Source organism: Phaenicophaeus curvirostris, chromosome 7 (genome assembly GCF_032191515.1).
Source record: "Phaenicophaeus curvirostris isolate KB17595 chromosome 7, BPBGC_Pcur_1.0, whole genome shotgun sequence".
NCBI lineage: Eukaryota > Metazoa > Chordata > Aves > Cuculiformes > Cuculidae > Phaenicophaeus > Phaenicophaeus curvirostris.
In genome coordinates, this window is record NC_091398.1 from 23691288 (window position 1) to 23713106 (window position 21819).

At 38.1% G+C, this 21819-nt stretch overlaps 1 protein-coding gene across 5 annotated transcripts in view; it reads left to right on the top strand.

Annotated features, from left to right (window-relative positions):
- The window catches only part of KCNH7 (potassium voltage-gated channel subfamily H member 7), a 233314-nt gene that overhangs the window by 206971 nt on the left and 4524 nt on the right, over positions 1-21819 (top strand). For all 5 annotated transcript variants that reach the window (XM_069861215.1, XM_069861217.1, XM_069861216.1 and 2 more), the window contains 4 exons: positions 2588-2687; positions 12225-12488; positions 19352-19520; positions 21441-21633. In XM_069861215.1, the coding sequence (XP_069717316.1) occupies positions 2588-2687; positions 12225-12488; positions 19352-19520; positions 21441-21633 (726 nt within the window). The remainder of the gene's footprint in view (positions 1-2587; positions 2688-12224; positions 12489-19351; positions 19521-21440; positions 21634-21819) is intronic.

Sequence of the window (21819 nt, forward strand, 5' to 3'; positions counted from 1 at the left end):
AAACCAAGGTTAGCAAAAATTAAAAGCTAAATGCCTGAGGCCAAATCCTATTTTTAAAAAAATATGCTCACCTGATTACTCCTACTGAAGCCACTTAGACTCAGCAGAAGTCAATTAAATTATTCAAATGATGTTAATCTAACAGGATTTGGTTCTATATTTAAATAGTATTAAAGTTTCAGCCAGGGGGATTTCAGATGTTTTGTTAAAGCCATAGAAAATATGGGTTTTTTCAGATGACTGTTGCCTTGGTCAACACAAGGGGAACTTTTGACACTAAGTATAATTGTACAGACATAAAAAAAAAGATAGATTATCCAGATTCATTCTGTGTCTAGCAATAGAAAGTATTTAATTGTCTTTCAAACATGAACTGTTAGTTCTCTTATCTTAGAGAGCACCCCACCTCCTAGGAGACTAAAAGCATATGAGGAACTTCTCAAATTTCACTCATTCTGCAGATTTGCAGGGATTTCTTGGTCTCTTTTTCTCACACTAACTGTCCCCTTTTGCTCTTTCAGGAAACTAGAAAAGTTACCAATGTTTCCTTACTTCAGGCTGCCAGAGTCAGTCTGAATTGAGAAAGAAAGGGAAGGTTTGTCCAGAAGCGGGGAGGGTAAAGGCTACTTATTGCCCAGTTAGTACTACTGGGGCTAACACTTTCCCTAGAAAGTTGCAGGGTACACCAGCACTGGCCCCCAAACATGGACTACACTGCCTACAGAACAACTAATTTACACTTCATTATTTCTGAGATACTGCCATTTAGTGGTTTCTCGCTATGCTTTCAAGGAAAAACAAAGGTTCATTGAGAAGTTACTAACATAATTTGGTCTCAAAGGCCTTCTGAGAAACAAGGAGACAAAGATCATTAAATTTTTGGCTGTAAATGAGGGCGTTATCTCTGCCAATCATATGCAGATCTTTAGTTTAAAAAAGGAAAACAAATACAACTTTTGAAAAGAAATGTCACTTCTATTTACACTGAGCCTCTTTTCAGTAAAAGATTGTTCTGAAAATATTAGACCAATTCTATTCTTTATTTTAAAAGTCATCTATTTGTGTTTATTGAAAAGTTCATCATTATTAATTAGATGTGAAATACAATACAATGAATTTATAGTCTAGTGATAAATTTAAGTTAAAACTGAAAGTCTGCATATTTGAAAAATCCCTTGAGGATAAATTCACATTAATTATTTCAGTCTAAGCAATTATTTCCTGCAATTACATTGTCATCAATACTTTATCATTATTTTTAACTTAGAACTGAGAAAATTGAAACAAAATTATGTCTTCTGTGTTGTGGTGTAGTATACACAAGGAAAGTCTTGCTGCTCATGTTCCTTAGAAATTTTTCAGTTTTCATCTGTTACTGCTGTACCAGTCACTATGAAAAAACTGCTAGACTTCACAGAGGTTGAAAAGGGAGGACAGGCTCACCCATGCTCACTGAGCATGCAAAATCAGTGTTCTCTAGCAATTCCACATGCTTTCCACTGTCTATTGCAATCCAGAAAATCATTCCCCAAAAGAAGCGATCAACACATTCTGATTCTCACAACATCACTCAGATCCAGATTTGTTTTCCAAACAATAGGTGCTTCTGCCTCAACTGCTGTTCCTGTCCTCCTACTTAAGTAAAAGTGCCTTTTTCTTCCTGCAGTTATTCTACCAGTGGGCCACCACTGAAGCACCTTACCCACCAGGTTTACAATGAAGGGAACAGAGAAAGATGTAAACACTTCCCACTTCTTTCCCTCTGCCCTTCTCCCACATGTAAATCTGCTTACTTGAGTGATATGGGAAATCTCACTAGCGCAGGGAAGGGAAGTAGGCTGAAGCCAATGCCATGGGTATGTACACAAAGAGCATAACTGGTGTTATATTTGCTTATTTGTACATTTCTCCATTTTAAAAAAAAGTAGAAAGAAGAATTGAATGCATCTTGTATTTACTACAGCAAGAAAACCACATCCATCTTCTATAAGATGGATAGAAAGACACCAATTGTGTTCTGCTATGGAAATAAGTATCTGAATAAACTGAAGCAAACAGAGAGGAAGGGAGGGTCTAGAAAATAATGATGGGTAAAGTGTCTGGTGTTTGTCAGCCATATATTTATTGTTGTAAAATGTAACCTTTATAATCATTACCATGTAGTCAAATATAAATCTAATTACAATTAATTATCACAGTGCTTCTTGCAATGGTATATATTCACTATTAGAGGTTATTTAATCTTTTCTCATTAAGTTAATTTTTCTATGATTACTTAAACCATATCTTTGCAAGTTCAGGAAACTGATAACACGTGAACACATGTTTTTCCATACACTTATTATCAGGATACTTTTTTTTCACCATCAGGTGGTGACATTGCCGGGTTTTGCTCGCTTTGCATGATTTTTTAACATTAGCATTGAGCAATACCATTAGCTGGGGGTGGAGAGGTTGATGCAGACTGACTTGTGTAATATTGCTTTTCTTAAAGCTTGAACATGATAAACAGTTAATTACCTATTGAAAACCTGCTCTCTTTAGATGGGACTAATGTGTCATTATGTTTCATATTTCATTAATCAAGTCTGACCTCGTAATAAGATCACAAACTACTAATGATATGGATGGAGATAACTGCAAACTACGAAGACGGAAATTGTCCTTTCAAAGTGAAATAGAGAAAGGTAATTAACTTCATTTCTTACATTAGACAGCACTGTTTCATTACTCATTGGTATTTCACTTGGTAATGCTGGGTACATTAGAGTCCCATGTTGGCTGTTACTGTAGCAGCTGAGCTCCAGCTAAGCAGCAAAAACAGTCTGTGCATTGTCCCCTAGGTGGTTATATATGACTAAAGGATATCAGTTTCACCTTTCCATCACTTCACACCTTTCTGTGCAGAGTTGTTTGAACACTAAGCTACCTTACTGCCCTTGAGATATACATATATGTATATATGTCTACCACCTCTACTACCTCTTAAATTATATATTTTCTCAGATATCAAGTTTTATACTGTTTGGAGAAGCTAGTCTATTGGATAATTTATTAGCAATGTTTGTTTTATTTCCTCGGCAAAGTGCTTTGTTCAACTTGATGCAAGGTAGTGTTTCACCCAGGAATTAAAATATTTTGTTTTCAGGACACAGTAGATTCACCATAGTCAGAACTTGATTCATATGGTAATGTGTAAATGGTTGTCCTGGCAAGAGTTCAGGTAATGTTTTCTGTGTTTACATTCGTCCTAGAAGCTTTTGGAAGTTATCTTAAGAAAAAAACAGTGAAATATTAATATTTGAGGGGCATGGTTTAGCGATTGATAGGAATGGTTGGACTTGATGATCCGGTGGGTCTTTTCCAACCTGGTGATTCTATGATTCTATGCCACCAGTACTGCATACTGCTAAATATCAGGAACTGTAGATAGTAGCTGTGATCAGGCAGCAACCGTCATGAAGACAGCTAAACTGACACTCAGAGAACTTTCGTTTTTCTGCAGTGAAAGTATAATTCCTTAAATAACATGACACTTTTACAGTCCAATGGTTTGTCTGACAAATTACTGTTTCTGGTATGCCTGTCTTCCATACTCCACAGTTAAACCACAATCCTAAATGCAGCAAATAGCAATTCTAGAGTTGCAGCGTAGCTGATAATTGAACAGAACACTTTAAATTCACATAGAAGGTATAATGCTCAAAAAAAAAAGACTTTGTATTTAATACAGAGTGTGGCTACTCAGGACAATGACACTGCTGTTTGATCAAAAAAGCATCTTTAGGGCAGGAAGCCAAGACTGACAACAAATCTGTCAGGAAAATGTCCCCATGAAATATTTAATCTGCTCTTCACAAAGAATCTGTTGACAGAGGAGCTTTGCCTGAATAGCCTTCACATTTCTTATGAGAAAACATATGCTGCCACCTAGACAAGATGGAAGTGATCTTTCATGTTTGTGCCTGCTTTAGAATTACAAATAGCCTCCTCAGCTGTCAATGCAGTACCAAGACCCCTAGGCTTTTATCGTTCTTGCCTAGGAGATCACATTGAACATCCTCTTGGACACATTTATTTGTATTACTTTTGAAAGAATATAATTTCCCATAGTTTTGTCTCTTAAAGAAACACTTGCACCCTTGGGGAATAAGAGACAAGACTGCCCACAAGATCCCTAGTCCTGATAATGACTATAGTATCTGGAAATGTCTAAGTGGGACAGAAGCATGGTATGTTGGAAGTCCATCTGAGGAGATGATGCAATCATAAGAGTCCTTTGTCAAGAACTGAGTATACTTTTAGTCTACTGTCTTACTGCCCCTCTCTGGTCCCTGTTCAGATTCTCTATATGTTGCCATAGCTGCAGCAGACACCTTGTAGTCATAAACCTTCACGGTTACCTTTCTATGGCCCATCCTATGCCCTGTAGGAGGCTACTGGCTTGTAAAGTAGTATTCTATTGATTTCAACACTTTACATATAGGAGGGATTGGTATCATATTTTGATCTAGCATAGTTAGTAGGTAACAATAAATATTTGGAGATGATCCTGGAGAGTGCCTCAAAAGAACTGAAGTAGAAAAGACAGAGTTCCTGACCATATAGCTGGGAAATGCATTTCTGGTCACAGTATTCTTACAGATAAAACAATGTGTTGTATGATGACTTTTAACAATCATATTTGGACTTTAGAATTGCACTTTGAACAGAATAGAGACAAACAGAACTCTCACTTTTATATTCTGATATTTTACATCTCACTAAATTCTTACTGATCTGTAATTGGAGGCCGGGGGCAGGGGGGACATGTACTCATGAATTGGTCTTCTTGCTGGCATTCTTTATTTTGAGCTATTGATCTGCTAGCATATTATGCAACTTGAAATCGCATTGTTTCCATCTTTAGTGTGATCATCAGTGATTTTCTCCCTTTTGGAGTGCTAAAAAAAGGATTATGTTGTCTCAGCCTTTAGTTCATGCTAGCCTGATTTGGACCTTGTTGCCATGGTAACTCTTGCTGCACGAGTTTTATCAGGGGTTAAACAAAATCAACGCAGCTCTGTTATGCATCTGCAGTTAGTACCACTATTTTTCCAGTTCCACACAAGGACTTCTCACTCCACCTATACATATTTCCACTATTTCTTGCCTGTGTCAACAAAAATTTATCTTAGCTAGTACATTGGGCTTTGTCACAATGGGATTTTAAGGGGTACAAGGCTACTTGAAGGAGCAGCTCATTCTCTAGTTTCCAGAAAGGACTGCAATACCACAAGAGATCCCCTGCAAAAAAATAACTCTTACACTACACTGCAGCTTATTCTTACTCTCACCCAAAAGAAATTCACTGTAGGCCTTTCAGAATAATGGATGACATTCCTTGCTCAGGTGCAGGTGCAGCCTTAGCCAGTTGCCACAGATGCTTGACAGTCAGCCAAGAAGCTCATTCCATGACTGCTTAAAATAAACAGTATTCCTGCCTGGCAGTTCCAAACAAAGCTCTCAGCTGGGCTGGCAATTTAGTCTCCTGCTGAAAATTGAGAACAACGAGCTGCTCCATCTACATTTGGTTGCCTCTTTCAGCACTGCAGAACACAGCCCTTTCTTGCTCATTGCTCATTTTCCTCTAGTAGTTCTGTGGGAGTTTAAGTTCAAGGGAAGTACATTGGAGCAAGAAATTTATTTTGCTCTGCTAGTTCTTAGTGCAGATCTATTATGCCATGCTGAATATGGCACTACTAGAGTTTGTTACATCTATGCGAAATCTAAACATACAGGCAAAAGATGCAAAAGTTAGAGGCAGAGTACAAGTAAGCTCACTGAGAGCTTGAAAACTTGAGGATTTGAAAACACTTTTCTGGGGTTCAAGCACTATTACTTTTGCTAGCATCTTGTTTAACTTTTTGTTTATGTTGGCTCTAAAAGCTTGACCTTCTTGGGACTGTTCCAATGTCCAACTATTCTCCTTAAAAGATACTCTTTGCATTTAACTTTAATTCATGCAACCCTTAACCTCAGACCATCAAAATTCCAGTCACAGGTGGCATTCCTGAGGGCTTAGTGCTGGGTTCAGTTCTGTTCAATATCTTTACCAATGATCTGGACAAGAGGATTGAATATACCCTTAAATTTGCAGATGACACTAAGCTGGGAAGAAGTGTTGGTCTGCTTGAGGGTAGAGAGGCTCTACAGAGGCATCTGAACAGGCTCACACATAATGTTCTTGAGGCCCTAGAAGAAATCAGGTATGAAATCCTTTTCAAGGAGAAAACTGATTTGGGGCTAAAACTGCACTTGTTACATAGCCGAATCATAGCCATCTTTTGTTCTTTTGACAGGGCATATAATATCTTTCCAGAATGTCCAGGGTGATTAAAATATGAGCTAAATAAACCAATATGGATATTCAAATGGGGAATATAATTATGATCTCACTGAAATAAAACCTTATTCTGGATTTTTAGCTGTGATCAGAAGCCAAGAATATCATCCCAAAGACTCTTGCTGAGAGGATGATAAGAACACTAATGAAGTTATATTGTTAACTTAGCAACCAGAAATTCAGGTATCTAGCAATGCTTAATCTTAAAATTTTGTAAGCTGGCCTAGGGAGCTCATAATAAGGAAATATTATTTCCATTTATGTGATTTTAAAAGACCACAAAAGAACATTCTTCTGAAATCTTGTTACACAATTATTGTGTGCACTTTCCCATGTTGACACAGATTGTAACTATCAAGTTATAATATGAAAATAAAATATAAAATGCATTTTGCAGTGCTTCATTTTTAGCATATTGTTAACTAAGTAAACTTAAACAGAGTACCTCATTTTAATTTGAAGAGTTATGCTTCTAGACTAGACTTTTCCAAAAGTATCTACTGATCTGTTCTCAAAGTAAGCAGAGAAGCCAGAACTTTAATAAAGTTCTAATTGATCCTTGATTAGTATGGCTACCTTAAGTGTGCAGTACTTGTAGGTACTATCCAGACTAAGAAACCAAACCGTATTAACATAGTATCCAAGGCTGTGGCTGGCAACATAGAAGACAAGTAAAACTTTCAGGAACTGATTCTCTGCCTAAAAGTATGAGGTAAAGCAGTATCAAGAGAATGGGAAAACACTCTACTGCCCCTGCTCTCTCCTATTCTTGTCCCCTCCCCCCAGCTACTTTATACGCTTACTTTATGAATAGATGACTCAGCCAAGCACTGCACTGTGTCCCTAGCAAGAAAGGATGAGAATCTGGGCAAAAATTGAAGCTCTTACTCAACTGTCTTAAACTGTTAGGATTATGCTGATGAAACTCACTTGGGCTTAATTAGAAAAGAGTTTCTAACATTTAGCCAGAGTATCAGGTAGTTAAATGACCGGGGAGCAACTAATCCCTTGGCAGGCAGCATATGGCTTGAAACAAGACCTCACGTGCCCGAAATCTTACCTTCAGCCTGAAACCCCTAACAAAAAGTATATGATCAACAGAGAGCCCATCACTGCAGTTTTCCACCTGCTCCTATGATTGTTATCATTATTGTCATTACCACAGTACCAAGGAGCCACCTCAGGGAGCTGCCACATAAAAGTCTTGTTTCTATGAGTTGTTCCCAGAGAGGCTGTTTCCAGAGGCCAAATCTGATCCAAATGTTGCATGCAGTCACAAATACCATTAGCCATCCTTTGGGAAAACAAAACAAACAAACAAAAAAAAAGAGTATAACAGTACTACAGTGAAAGCTTAGTTCTTGTAAAAGAGAAGAATTCTCAGCTTGATAGGAGAACTTCTTTGGCCTCTGCCCTGAATCCCTACTGAGAAGCATGTTCATAATTCTTCACATCTGATCCTTTAAGTATAGTAGTATTTCCTGAAGTATAAATCAAGAATTCCTTTATTATCTGATTAACACTAAAGTTGATATAAAGGCAAACAGAGCAAAGACAATTCAGAGACAAGGCTGTCATTCTATCCCTAATTTATCTCATTGTACTGAAAATGGCACAAAAGAATACATAAAGGACTGCATGCTCACTTCATAATGATCAAATGCATCCTCAGTAAGTTTGCAGATGACACCAAGTTGGGCAAGAGTGTTGATCAGCTGGAGGGAAGACAGGCTCTACACAAGGATCTGCACAGGCTGAATCGATGGGCTGAGGCCAATGGTATGGGGTTTAACAAGGATAAACGTCGGGTCCTGCACTTGGGTCACAACAACCCCATGCAATGCTACAAGCATCCAGATGAATGGCTGGAAAGCTGCCCAGTGGAAAAGAACCTGGAGGTGCTTGTTTACAGCCGGCTGAACATGAGCCAGCAGCGTGCCCAGGTGGCCAAGAATGCCGATGGCATCCTGGCTTATATCATAAATAGTGCGGCCAGCAGGAGTAGGGAAGGGATCATCCCCCTGTGCTTGGCACTGGTGGGGCCACACCTAGAATACTATGTTCAGTTTTGGGACCCTCACTACATGAAGGACATTGTTCTACTGGAGCATGTCCAGAAAAGGGCAATGAACCATCCCTCTCTCCAAGTGCACATTTCTCCGTACCAAGGGAAGTCTTTCATGTAGCATAAAATAATATGGTAGGATTTTTTCAAAGGAAAGGGAAGATATCATGCCTTCTGGACAGATTTATAGTTATGCAGATCATGCTAAAGATAAGGATTATCTGTTTTATGGTTTGGGATATAAATTGCTCTCTGTGCAGGTGAGGAAACCATTCACCTCATCCCTGCATAAAATTGAATTTGTCTAGGCATATTATGGGACTTTTTATTGGATTGCTGAAAAAGAGAGTAAAAACATGCCAACTTCAGAAACGCTAGGCTACATAGCTAGCCTGATGAAGTATGAGAAACTGCATTTCATGAAATTACAGTAGTATTAAACAATGCTACTCCTCATGTAATATTTTACTGACACTTTCAACAATATTGTTTGCAGCAGACTCATGAATTAAGAGAAAATATGTCTAGACCATGCAGACTGCCACTGTCTGAATCGTGCAAAACATCAATGCAACAGGCTGACTGTAGCACACTTAAAATAACTTGTTTAATCTCGGGTAACCATCCCACCAAGTTGGATTTTATGCCAGTATTTGAGTGTATCTCATAGCTATATTATGATGCTCTCATGATAACCCCATTTTTTCCCTTCCTTTGCTAGTGCAAGTGCAAAAAGCAAGACACAAACCTTTTGATAATGACTACGAAGATTTTGAAGTTTCCAGACAGCAAATGTCAGAATACATTGCCTCTAAACTTGGCTGGCACCCAAAACACATAACAGGCTAAAACAAGTGGCATAAAGACTGTAAATTATGTTTGTATGTTTGGTAAAGCAGGAAGTTACATCATCTTCATCAAACCATAGTTTCTAGCAATCAGAATCAGAGAATGAAACTTGTCTTACTGGAAAAAGGAAGCGAAAGCACTAGGATGAGGGGGACAGGCTTAATAATTTCATTTATTTTGCAAACAGAAGAGAAAAGAGAAACATTTTGAAACCTTCAGTCTGTGGAATAGAAAGTGAACTTATCCATTGACAAACCTAAACAGATACAAAACTCTTTTCTTGTGGCAAATTCATTCCAAACTGGATTTCATTGCAAAAGAAAAGTGAAAACAGAGAAATTCATGCTCTGAATAAAGCAGTACCTAGATATTACTTGAACATATTTCCATTGAGCACTGCTAAGCTGCTGAGCTGAGGTACACTTTGCTCTATCATCAAGTCCTGAAGAGTCAAATAAAAAATGCAGTTTCCATTTTAACTCCTGCTCTAGGTTCAGATTATCACAGGATTATTCTCCAGACAGAAGAATCTTTAGTAGTAAAAGTCGTCTTTTAAAAGGAAAATAACTTTTGACTCTCTGAATGTAGCCAGATGGCTAGCAGATAAAGCAACAGCAGTCAAGCCAAAGATGCATATTTTTAAATAGACCAGCTGACGAACAAATCTTGCCTCATTTCAAAAGGCAGGACCCTACATTCAACAGATCTCCACATTCCTTCTAATGCCACTGAGCTCATTAGCGCTGGACAGCATTTAGAAAAGAATATGTTCTGTTGTTCTGATATATACAGAGACTAAATGCAGGGATATCAACTGAATTACCCTGTTTTTACGGCAGTGTGATTGTTAGCAGAATCTGGCTTCTTGTTTCTAGATATTTAGTGTTCTATGAATATGACAGATAAGACAGTCTGTTACACTTTAGCTTCTATGCAATTTTTTTCATTAGAGTCTCAATGACCTTGTCTAATATTAATTCATTGATTGATTTGTATTCCGCAGGGTTCTCATTAAAGCTACCGTTAGTGCACAAATTCCCTTAAATATAAAAAAATACCCTAAAAATGGCATTTGCAGGCTTTCACTAGAAAGTCTTTTTCGCAGGTTGAAGTCAGTCAAGCAGTAAGTAATTAAGACAATTTACTGTGGTGAATATATTCCCACAAGAAAAGCCATGGGAGACATCTACATTAGAATTTTCTTATGAATCTTTGTTTTGGTTTTGTACTATTTTGGAGATGGGATTACAGAGAATAAGGTACTTGACTCTCCAGTCTAAGCATTCCCCAAGAGCTTTAAACTGCCAGTCCATTTGCTTTTGTGTTGATGCCTTCACAGTATCAAAGAATCACAAGTGTTACTTGTAGCTAGTAATCCTGCTTAGCAGAAGCCAAATAAACTCAGTTCACTCCAGGGCTGTGTTAATTGCCCCTAGGTACTCTAGAGGGTCTAGTTACTGGAAGCATGCTTTAGTACCGGTTTTATTTTGTTCACCATTATCTGCCCCCACTGCTCATAGATGTCTGGACTCCTGCAGAGCGAGCTGTGCAGGTATCACATTCTCTTTATGTGCAGATAATGAGGATTAGATAAGGCCACAGTTTCATTTCCTTATAGTGACCAGAAAACAGAGAAGAAATCTAGGGGATATACTAGATGTTGTAATAACCACTGCAGTAGGCTGTAAAGACGACACATTCCAGAGCTATGTTGATTAGTAATTAGCACAAAGCAGATGGGAAATCATGCTGTCTCCCTAGGAAGTTAACACAAACTAGTTACAGTATTTATATGTTGTTGAGACTACCCTGCTAAAATGTGTTTTAACTAAATAGCAGAACTGTAATTATCTTGACATTTCAGTTAAAATAGTTAAGACCAAATATTGAATTGGAAATTAGCTTCATATTTATTATGAAAAGATATCGGGGGTTCTCTATATTCATAAATTAAAAATAATTTTACAATATGGTTTTAAAGGCATCATCTTTAAATCTAGTTTTATTTTCCAGTTCTTAAGAGAACTGAATCTGCTGTTCCTCACTACAGACTTTCAATGTGAATAATGAAAGATTCATTCTCAACTTGATTGGTACTCTGCTGCCATATGTATCACAGCATGTAGTACACTTTCCTTATTCAGAAGATTGGATGTTCAGAGAATTGCAATTAATTCTAAAGTCTGAAGAATTTGGGCTACCTTGGACAGTTGTTGTGAGATGATCCCACACAGACAGACAAGGAATTCCCTTCATTTTGAACCAATAGGGTTTGGTTCTACCATATCAATCCTAAATATAGGTTTGACAGTAATGAGCACGAAGAAATATGCTCTCTATTTAGGCATACCTAGACATTTTGAAGTTGAGTCATTAAGAAATTTGCCTTGTCTTGGAAGACAATAATCAGCAAAGATGCTCTTATATGACCATAACTTAAATGGGTAGTTCTGAATCTGACATCCATGACTGTCAAGACTGTGAGAAATGCCCAGGAATGTGAGAAATGCCCCAGAATGTGAGAAACTGGAAGAGGGAATGAAATAATAAATTATTTTTTTTTAAATTTGTAATATAAGGCTTTTTCAAATCTCATCCTTATCTGGTGAAAATAGTGAGTAAACAGTAGGGCTGTGTTGGACAGAACCTTTTTTATTTTGATATAAGCAAGCTTTTGCATAAAGAGTTATGTTTTAGAGACTACAAATCCTTACCATGTATATGCAAATGCCTTCTAGAACTTCAAAAGAAATATGAATATCCTCTGATACAGGAATAAAAAAAAAGGACTTTTAGGTAATTTATTCTAATAGACGGTGAACCTCCTAACTGATACAATAATAATCTCTGTCCTCAGAGCAGAATAAACTAGAACACAATTTCATGGACTGCATATTATTGTACACAATTATTTCTTTTCAACAGATTATTTCAAAGAGAATGATCACAGTGATCCTGAACCCTCAGGGGACACCGCCAGATACTATCAATCTGTTAAGAAACAATTCGAAGAGAAAAAAAGTGGATCATCATCTTTTGTGTCCTCCATTGAAGATGAGCAAAAGCCCCTCTTCTCTGGGATAGCTGATTATCCATCTGTTACAGAGAAAACCACAGAGGTGGACTTTGAAGAAATGGATCATCCCACAGAAGAAGTTCTTATTAAAAAAAGAAGCAATTCTTGCAAAGGTAATTTATAAACATTGGAAGAAGGGACAGGCATCTTGGGTGGACTACAGGGAGGAAGTGAGATTGTGCAGATTAAAAATCAGGAGGGCTAAAGCCCAACTAGAGCTCAGACTGCCCAAGTCTGTGAAACATAGCAAAATAATCTTTCTATAAATACATTAACAATAAAAGGAGGACCAGGTTCATGCAAACGGAACAACTGTGACAAAGGATGAGGGCAAGGCTGAGGTACTTAAGGCATTCTTTGCCTCACTCTTTAATTGTAAAGAAAGATGTTCCATCTGTGTACACACCCAAGAGCTAGAGGAGCAGAACAAAGCTCCCATGATCCAAGAGGAGGTGGTCAGAGATTTGCTTGCCCAGCTAGACACCCACAAGTCTATGGGGCCAGATGGGATCCACCCAAGAGTATTGAAGGAGCTGGCGGATGTGCTGGCCAAACCCCTTTCCATCATCTTCCAGCAGTCCTGGCTGAGTGGGGAAGTTCCACTGGACTGGAGGCTGGCTGATGTTGTGCCCATCTACAAGAAGGGTCACAGGGAGGATCCAGGGAACTACAGGCCTGTCAGTCTGACCTCAGTGCCAGGGAAAAGTCATGGAACAGGTGATCTTGAGTGCTATCATGAAGCACATGCAAGGGAACTGGGTGATCAGGCCCAGTCAACACGGGTTCACAAAAGGCAGGTCTTGCCAAACTAACCCGATCACCTTCTATGACAAAGTGACCTGCCTACTGGATGAGGGAAAGGCTGTGGATATGGTCTTCCTGGACTTCAGTAAAGCCTTTGACACAGTTTCTCACAGCATTCTGCTTCGGAAACTGTCAGCCTCTGGCCTGGACAGGCACACACTCTCCTGGGTGGAAAACTGGTTGGATGGCCAGGCCCAGAGAGTGGTGGGAAATGGAGTTAACTCCAGCTGGAGGCCAGTGACAAGTGGGGTTCCCCAGGGCTCAGTGCTGGGTCCAGCCCTGTTCAATGTCTTTATCAATGACCTGGATGAAGGCATTGAGTGCACCCTTAGCAAGTCTGCAGACAACACTAAGCTGGGTGGAAGTGTTGATCTGCTGGAGGGCAGGGAGGCTCTGCAAAGGGATCTGAACAGGCTGGACTGCTGGGCTGAGATCAGTGGGATGAGGTTTAACAAGGCCAAATGCCGGGTCCTGCACTTGGGGCACAACAACCCTATGCAGCTACAGACTAGGAGAAGTCTGTCTAGAAAGCTGCCTGGAGGAGAAGGACCTGGGGGTCTTGGTTGACAGCAACTGAACATGAGCCAGCAGTGTGCCCAGGTGGCCAAGAAGGCCAGTGGCATCTTGGCTTGGATCAGAAATGGTGTGGCCAACAGGTCCAGGGAGGTTATTCTCCCTCTGTACTCGGCACTAGTGAGACCGCTCCTCGAACACTGTGTTCAGTTCTGGGCCCCTCACCACAAGAAGGATGTTGAGGCTCTGGAGCGAGTCCAGAGAAGAGCAACAAAGCTGATGAGGGGGCTGGAGAACAAGTCTTATGAGAAGCGGCTGAGGGAGCTGGGGTTGTTTAGCCTTGAGAAGAGGAGGCTGAGGAGAGACCTCATTGCTCTCTACAACTACCTGAAAGGAGGTTGTAGAGAGGAGGGTGCTGGCCTCTTCTCCCAAGTGACAGGGGACAGGACAAGAGGGAATGGCCTCAAGCTCCACCAGGGGAGGTTTAGGCTGAACATAAGGAAAAAATTTTTCAAGGAAAGGGTCATTGGGCACTGGAACAGGCTGCCCAGGGAGGTGGTTGAGGCACCATCCCTGGAGGTGTTTAAGGCACGGGTGGATGAGGTGCTGAGGGGCATGGTTTAGTGTTTGATAGGAATGGTTGAACTCGATGATCCTGAGGGTATTTTCCAACCTAGTGATTTTGTGATTCTGTGATCTGGTTGATGCTATTTTGTAAAGTTTGAGTAGCCAACATTTTTGGTCTAATTGTCAAAAATAATCTTCTGATTGGTTCCATTGATTCTTTACATGATATTTACTCTTGTGTTTCTTGAAATGTTAAAAAGAGAAAATATTTTAGATCAAAAATTATTACTTTCAAAACGATTATTTTAGTTTAATAAACTGGCTGTGGGACTGGATCACAGAACCTCCAAAAGGTTATTCCAGGCTTTATTAAGAAATCATCTTGTAACCAAACTGTCCTAGGAAAGTCAATATTTTAAATTTTCCACTGAGTGCCCAACAATAAAAACTGCACCCAAAGCAGCAAAGAATCCCTCAAAGGGTGTTTGATATGCCAGGGTTGGGTGACAGTAAGAAATCCTAGATAATAAAAGCTAGATAAACCTAGTGACTGGTTGCAGAAGCAAAAAAAAAAAAAAACCCCACAAAAAAAACCCCAGCGTTTTCAGGTAATTGCTTTCATTCTCTATATGGACAAGGCACAACAAAAACTAAGTGAAAGAAATTATATTACCTTAAAAGAATGCTATCCCATTTTGCCACACATTTTGGTTAAAAGGAATGCCATTACAGCACACAGATCAAATCCTAACTTCCATAAGTAAAATGCGAGAACAGAGATTTGGCTTTTGTATGTGACAAATGATCAAAAACTGTTAAGCAATCTCAGTTAATTTTACATAGAGTTAAATCACATAATTAAAATTACATCTAATATACTAAAATATTAATTCCCTTCGTGATCTGAAGGGAAATTAATAAAAAGTTCTGGATTAATATACAATTTAAGTATTGCTGAAAGTTCATTTGTAATTGTTTCAGTCTGTAGGTAAGAATTACATATTTACTGTTAAGTGCTGTTTTCCTCAGCAGTTTGTTTCCACCAAGGCAATTTAACAATTTAACCATCATTCAATAAACTTTAGGATTTTAGGCTATAATTTTAATGTAACGATTAATCACACCAAACAATGTAGTTTTTACATTTCAAAGGTATGATTACGTGAGGTGTGGTCTAATGAGGCTAGGGCTATATAAATTTGCACCACCTAGACTTGCTGCATACGTACTGAAATTTGAAAGCTTACCTTTCCTCTACCAATAGCCAGAAAAGTGTCCTTGCAGCTATAGCAACGTTTTCCAAGGCAACCTATTTCAGTTTTTATTTGAGCTAAATTTAGCATGACTAAAGGTTACATATTTTGATTAAGACCGGATTCCTTTTTTTGCTTTGTAATCTAGCACTTCTGATAATGTATGTGAGAGCTCATTACTGTTCTTGCAACTTCCATTAAAACTTTTCAAGGTCAATAAAATAAGATCGGCTTTGATATAAGTTTTAAACTGAGTTCTCACTCCTGCTATCAATTAGAGACTGATTATAACTTACTATAAAAGTAGTTATAAATATAATGAAATTTTGAACTAAACTCTGCTTGTATGTATGTATGTTTACAAGCCACATATATTACGGCACCTTATAAATCTTGAATACAAATGCACTCACATAAAGCTACTGCAATTCATTGCCACTGTGACTGATACATATGTAATTATCTTTGTTTAGTTTTAAGCTTTGGTCATCACTGTCAGTGAATGGAAAGACTATTAATAGTTTATTGGATAATGTGGGCAGAAACTGTATAAACTTCTCTCTCATAATCTTAAAATGCAATTCAATGTTAAAACACATGGCTCTTTTGAGAAGACCTGATAATTTTTCTGTAGCTGGTAATCTATATGTTACAGAAAAATGTCATTTTCTATTTTTGCTTGGCCATTATTTGGGCTTATAAGACTGAATCTTGAGTTTTTCAAGTGAACCAAGTTATACATTTATTGATTTAGTTCTCAGTCTAGCATTCTGCAAGCTCTGGAAGACTGCAGTTGGTTATAAAGTCACAATCATTGTTGCGCTTTCCTGAGTTTACTCATGTATGTGAAAGTACTTGAAAAGATGTTTAGTACAGTGCAACACCATATCTTAAAGTATATTGACTTGCTTATAGTGCATGAAGTTATTTTATAATTTGAGTGCCAATTCTTTTGCTTTGTCACAATTTAAATGTTTATTGTGATAGTCTACAAATACATATCCTGGGACAAAAACCAGCTGTTATTTACCCTGGATAATCCATTATATTGAAAAATATGTGATTTTATTGAATGACTTATTGTGTAAAATAACCAAGAACTTGGGTTTGGGCATCTAAAAGCAGTGAAATGCATTTTTAGTTTCTACTCCTGAAATTCACTGCTTACTAGTAAGTTCACTGGAATTACAACATGTCACACCCATAGTTTAAAATTTTACCCTTGAATTTGTCATAGTCTGCTCCCTTCACTTTTTTGAGAGCTTTCTAATTGGACACTCTTTGGACACTGCGAAGTGTGCCATGTGTGCCTGCTAAAACCAAATAACATGCTTCTCTTACACTGTCTGCCTCTTTCCTCTTTTTCTACTGTTGGCTTAAGTGGCTGAGAAGCTGAACAGGTTTCTGTGTAGCCAAGATGAAATTTCTTTCCCCTTTCTTCTGCTCAGTGCACAAAATCAGTTATAGGTCATGTCACATGAAATTCAAATATCTTCTGCCGCTCCCAGAAACCTCCTACCACTGCTAACCAAAGATCAGATAATGCAGTCAGCACCTTTTTCTGATGCAGAAGAGAAGCATGTCTCCTCCTCCACTTGGAGTCATGTAGTGAGAGCTCCCCTTCCTGGCTAAATCTGTTTGAAATATGAGCAGGAATTCTTTTTTTCATTTTTCTTTTTTTAAAATTTCTTTACTTAGAGCAACACTGCTCAAAGATGCGTTTGAAAAGGATTAGCTAATAGCATTTGGACAAACCTCTCACATGTCACCCACACTGTGGGTTTTTTCCTCTTTCCTTTGTAACTTGGCTCTGGCAGCCGTGGTTGCTTAGAAAAATTCTACAAGTGTGAAATGAATGTAACCTATGCTGAGTTATCAGCATGCAGTTCCAAGAGCAGTGTTAGGAGAAGCTCTGAGCAAACCATTCACTACTGAGGGATGTGGGATTCAAGTCCAAGTGCTCATACAGCAGGGGCTGACACCTGATAAGCAGTCAAGGATTTTGTCCAGCTGTATGTTGATGCAGCAGCCTGAGTGCAGTAAGAACTTCTAATACATTCTGTAACTTCATGTTGTTAAAAAATTACAAATACAGCCCTAATGGAAGTTGTACTGAACAGATGTTAAAGTGTTAACAGCCTTTTTTTATCACAGCAGAGGAGAATCTGAGTGGTACTGAGAAATTTTTCTGTCTACATGACAACAGATTCACTCAAAGTAACAAAGGCTCGAGGCAGGTGGGGATAGATGTAGAAAAGCACTGTTCATCCTAAATATGTCACCTGTAGGCCCTGCAAAGCTCACAGCAGTATCTTCATTCTGTATCAGATAAGGGTATGTGCAACCAGTATATCGTGTTGTAAATTATTTGTAATCTTTCATCAGTTTGGTGAACAGGATAAGGACTAGAGCTAGGAATGTGAACTAATTAATAAATGCCCAGAGGTGTAAATTAAGCAAGCTGAAAGAGAAAGGAGAAATAGCTCAAACAAGAAATTTAAGCAAAAGGAAGGAGTGCTCTCAAATTCTGTTTGGGTGATAAGGTGCAAAGTCTGATCACAGAGATCCAAGAACTGAGAGGGACAAGACAGATGGAATTTGGGCACAGCAGGTACATGGCGGGACTTGGAGTAATCATCTTTTTTTACAAAGGGCTGGAGATAAATAAATAAATATAAATAACTCATATAAACAGTAACAATGTAGAAGAATTAGAAGGGGAAATAAATACAGCAAGCTAGCTGAAACTCTGAAGTAAGATCATAATTATACAACTAGGTCTTCTCCAGCTTGAAATAAATTTCTCTATCTTAATCAAAAAAATTACCTGCAGTTCAGACAAGAAAAAAAAGAAAGAAAAATATATGATTTACCATGAAGCTTCATTTAATATTAAAATGATCTCTTACTGACCCAGCAGTGCTGAATATTTCATTCCTTCAGGATTCACAAATTATTAACCAAAATGAAAGAGCACCTTTCACCCCACAGTACTGTAAGAGCCTCTGAGACATGCTTTACACTATGATGTAAGGGTTGGGTTAGATACTAGTGATGCTAAAACCAGATCAATGAAAATCAATTTCCTTTTTGAAATAATAACCAGTATCCCTTTGCAAGCAGTAAGAGTTGCATTAAATGGCAGCTGTCTTAGAGAAAATATATTGGATTCCACCAATCTTGTTAAGATAAGCTGTGTTACAATTGCAAGAAAAGCAGCTAGCTAAGGTTTGGTAACTTTCTCTAGAAGGGGTATTCCAATGCACTGTAATGCATGCCCAGAGCTGTAATGCAATGCAGCAAGCTCTCCTCTAACATCAAAAAAGTTAAACAGTAAATACACTTCAATAGCACATTCAAGGGGAAGAGACAAGATTTTAGACAGGTCTTTGAAAGATGCAATAAAAGACATTCAAGTACATCATTTAATGCACTTGAATTAGAGCAAATATTTCCAATTTCCATGAACAATGAATTGCTAAAAAAGAAACTGAAAAAATGAGGCTACCTCGGTAAAATAATAGAAAGAAAACTAAAGAAACAGGAGCAATTCAGTGGCAGAACTCTAATGTTGCTGACTAGACAAACCTACTTGTTTATCTACAGCTTTAAAATGTTACCATGTTGCTATTGTTAGGTTAGAATTTGGTAATTTTTGAGCGTGAGCACTTTTATTTTTCCTTAAATTGTAGTAAGGAACAAAGAGAGTTGTTCAGGCAGTGTGCTAGCATACCAAATTGACTTTCATATCTTTAAGAAACACTAGTAAGTGGGATGTCAGCTCCCCTCTAAGAGCATGTGTATGGAAATTTACTTTCATATGGTTTATTTTTCATCAGATATCACTGATAAAAGAGACTGGGAGCAAGAGAACATCCAAGAGCACCAGGATTCCCCAGTTCAGTCAGCTTTACCCCATCTTACATGGGGCATCTGTGAAACTGAAAGTGACTTTCTATATGGGGAAGTGGAGAATCGATTAGATTTACTTCAAGAACAACTCAACAGGTAAAAACAGAAATATGACCATATGACCCAAAAAAAAGGTATGTGTGAAAGAGTACATAACACAACTGATATTAACGATGCTACAGGAGGAATGACTATGCAGGAAATTTCCAAAAACATTCAAATCTTTGGAAGCTCTGAAGTACAAATCTGTGACTGATGGGAATATCACTTTGTTGTCTCTAGTCACCCACATTAGCTACTCTGAATTGCCTTGCAGAAGAGCCTTTCTCCTCAACTGATTGTTTAGGAGACCATCTTTTTAAATGAGAAGCTGTAGTGAGGTACCTAAACCTGCTAAATTTAAATTTCACCTCACCCAAAATGTTCTTCCCTTAACAGTGATTCCTAGATATTTACATGTCCACAAAATAATAATTTTCAATGTCTTCAATATCTGAATACTTTTTTCTTTCATGGAGACCCAAAGTAAACCAGCTGCCTTGTTTAAAAAAGACAAAATCCCTTTTTGATGCATTAACTTATTTTGCAGCTGTCTCTATAAGACATGGGAGGATGCAAAAGCAAAATACTTACACAACAGGAAACGTGCTTTCTTTGTCAGAATCCATTATTACCTTTGCTTAATAAAATATATTTTCCTTCTCTCTGATATACTACTCTCTGCTGGCAGCAAAGTAGCATAGCTTATAGCATCTTAAAAATACGGTTACAGAATTTTGATACATCCAACAGTATAATTTACCATGTAATTTCACTTAACTTGAAATTGCCCTATGCTCAGGTCTGTGGCTTTTTTGTTATTTTCACTCTGCAATTCCATTATTTTCAATATTTTTCCATGACAAATACTATGACACACACTCACAGCCTTAATTATACTTTGGTAGCTCTTCATTGGCATTCTGTGCTATATATTTCAGCAATCAGTTTAAAGGCAGGCAAACTGCATATTGCTTCCTTCATCTACCATAAGCCAATCAAACCACAGTATTTTTCATTTCTGAATATTATGTAGTGCATTAAAACATTACATTTTTAACATGTAAGCCAAAATTGCCATAATTTCTAATTCCAGTAAAGTTGAATAATGTAACTGTAAATGTCACACAGCTAAATAGCTGCTTGTGCAGAAGGCTATATATCTGTATTACAGTCTGTTGCAGCATGTTCTGTAGCCTTCCAGCAGCTGGGGAGGCACAATAGACATTACCTATAGTCGAGTTTGACATGGATCCATTTTAAAATCATGTCAGTACTATGAAATTGTTAGTATGAACAACACCAGCAGCTAAAGTGCTTCAGAAGTCATACAAATTCATGAAAAAGGAAAAAAAAGAGAGAAAAAGCTACTGAATTTGAACCTCAGAAATGTTTACATTAGTTCTGAGGACTGGATGAGTCTGAATGAATTTTCACAGAAAGGAGACTTGCGGTGTGGGGTTTTCTTTTTGTGATCTTGAAAGCATCTTTCATTTTCTAAATGTGGAAAACCACAAACATGGTGTTCTGCTTATTTCAATACATCATATTAGCACTGGGAACCTCAGAATTAATTGTCAGATGCATTAGAAATAGTGTCTTATCCTCAGCCAGTACAAATCCATTTAGCTACAATTAAGAGAGTACATTTATTCCAGTTAATTTCAACCATAGACCCAGGCTCCCATGTTACTTTTTGTTGCAAACATAAGGGACAGTAATGCACCCATTCTTAATGTAGCAGAAAGATCAGAGACAAGCATGCAGATACTTTCTGCAAAGGAAAGGGAGAGCCAGCAAGCTTTGGAAGGGCTCAGTACTCCCTCTTCTGTTCTTTCCTATTTAAGGCACGGTCATTTCATATCAAGTAATAGTTTGGTTTATTAATAACCTGCAGGTCCTTCTTGAATGCATCTGTAACCAGTATGTTAAAATAAACTTATTCCTGACCATGAGTTAACTGTGTTACTTCTCTAGGCTTGAATCCCAAATGACTGCTGACATCCAAACGATTCTGCAGCTTCTGCAAAGGCAAGCAACACTCATTCCACCTGCCTACAACATGGTGACTGCTGGCACAGAGTATCAACAGCCAGCAATGCGGGTGATACAAAAGCTTCAGCCTGCAGCATCAATTAAAACAGACAGAAGTTTCAGTCCTTCATCTCAGGTATTACATGTTGTATAAGATCAAAAGAGGTTTGCTAATCATTTTAGCTTATGATGAAAGAAACACATACCAATCTAGGTTGTTGTTCACTAGTTTAAGGAGTATGAAATTACTATTTTGACTTAGCACCTACACAGTGAACATAGAACATGGCTTCAGAGGCCACATTTTCTGGGAGGGTTACAG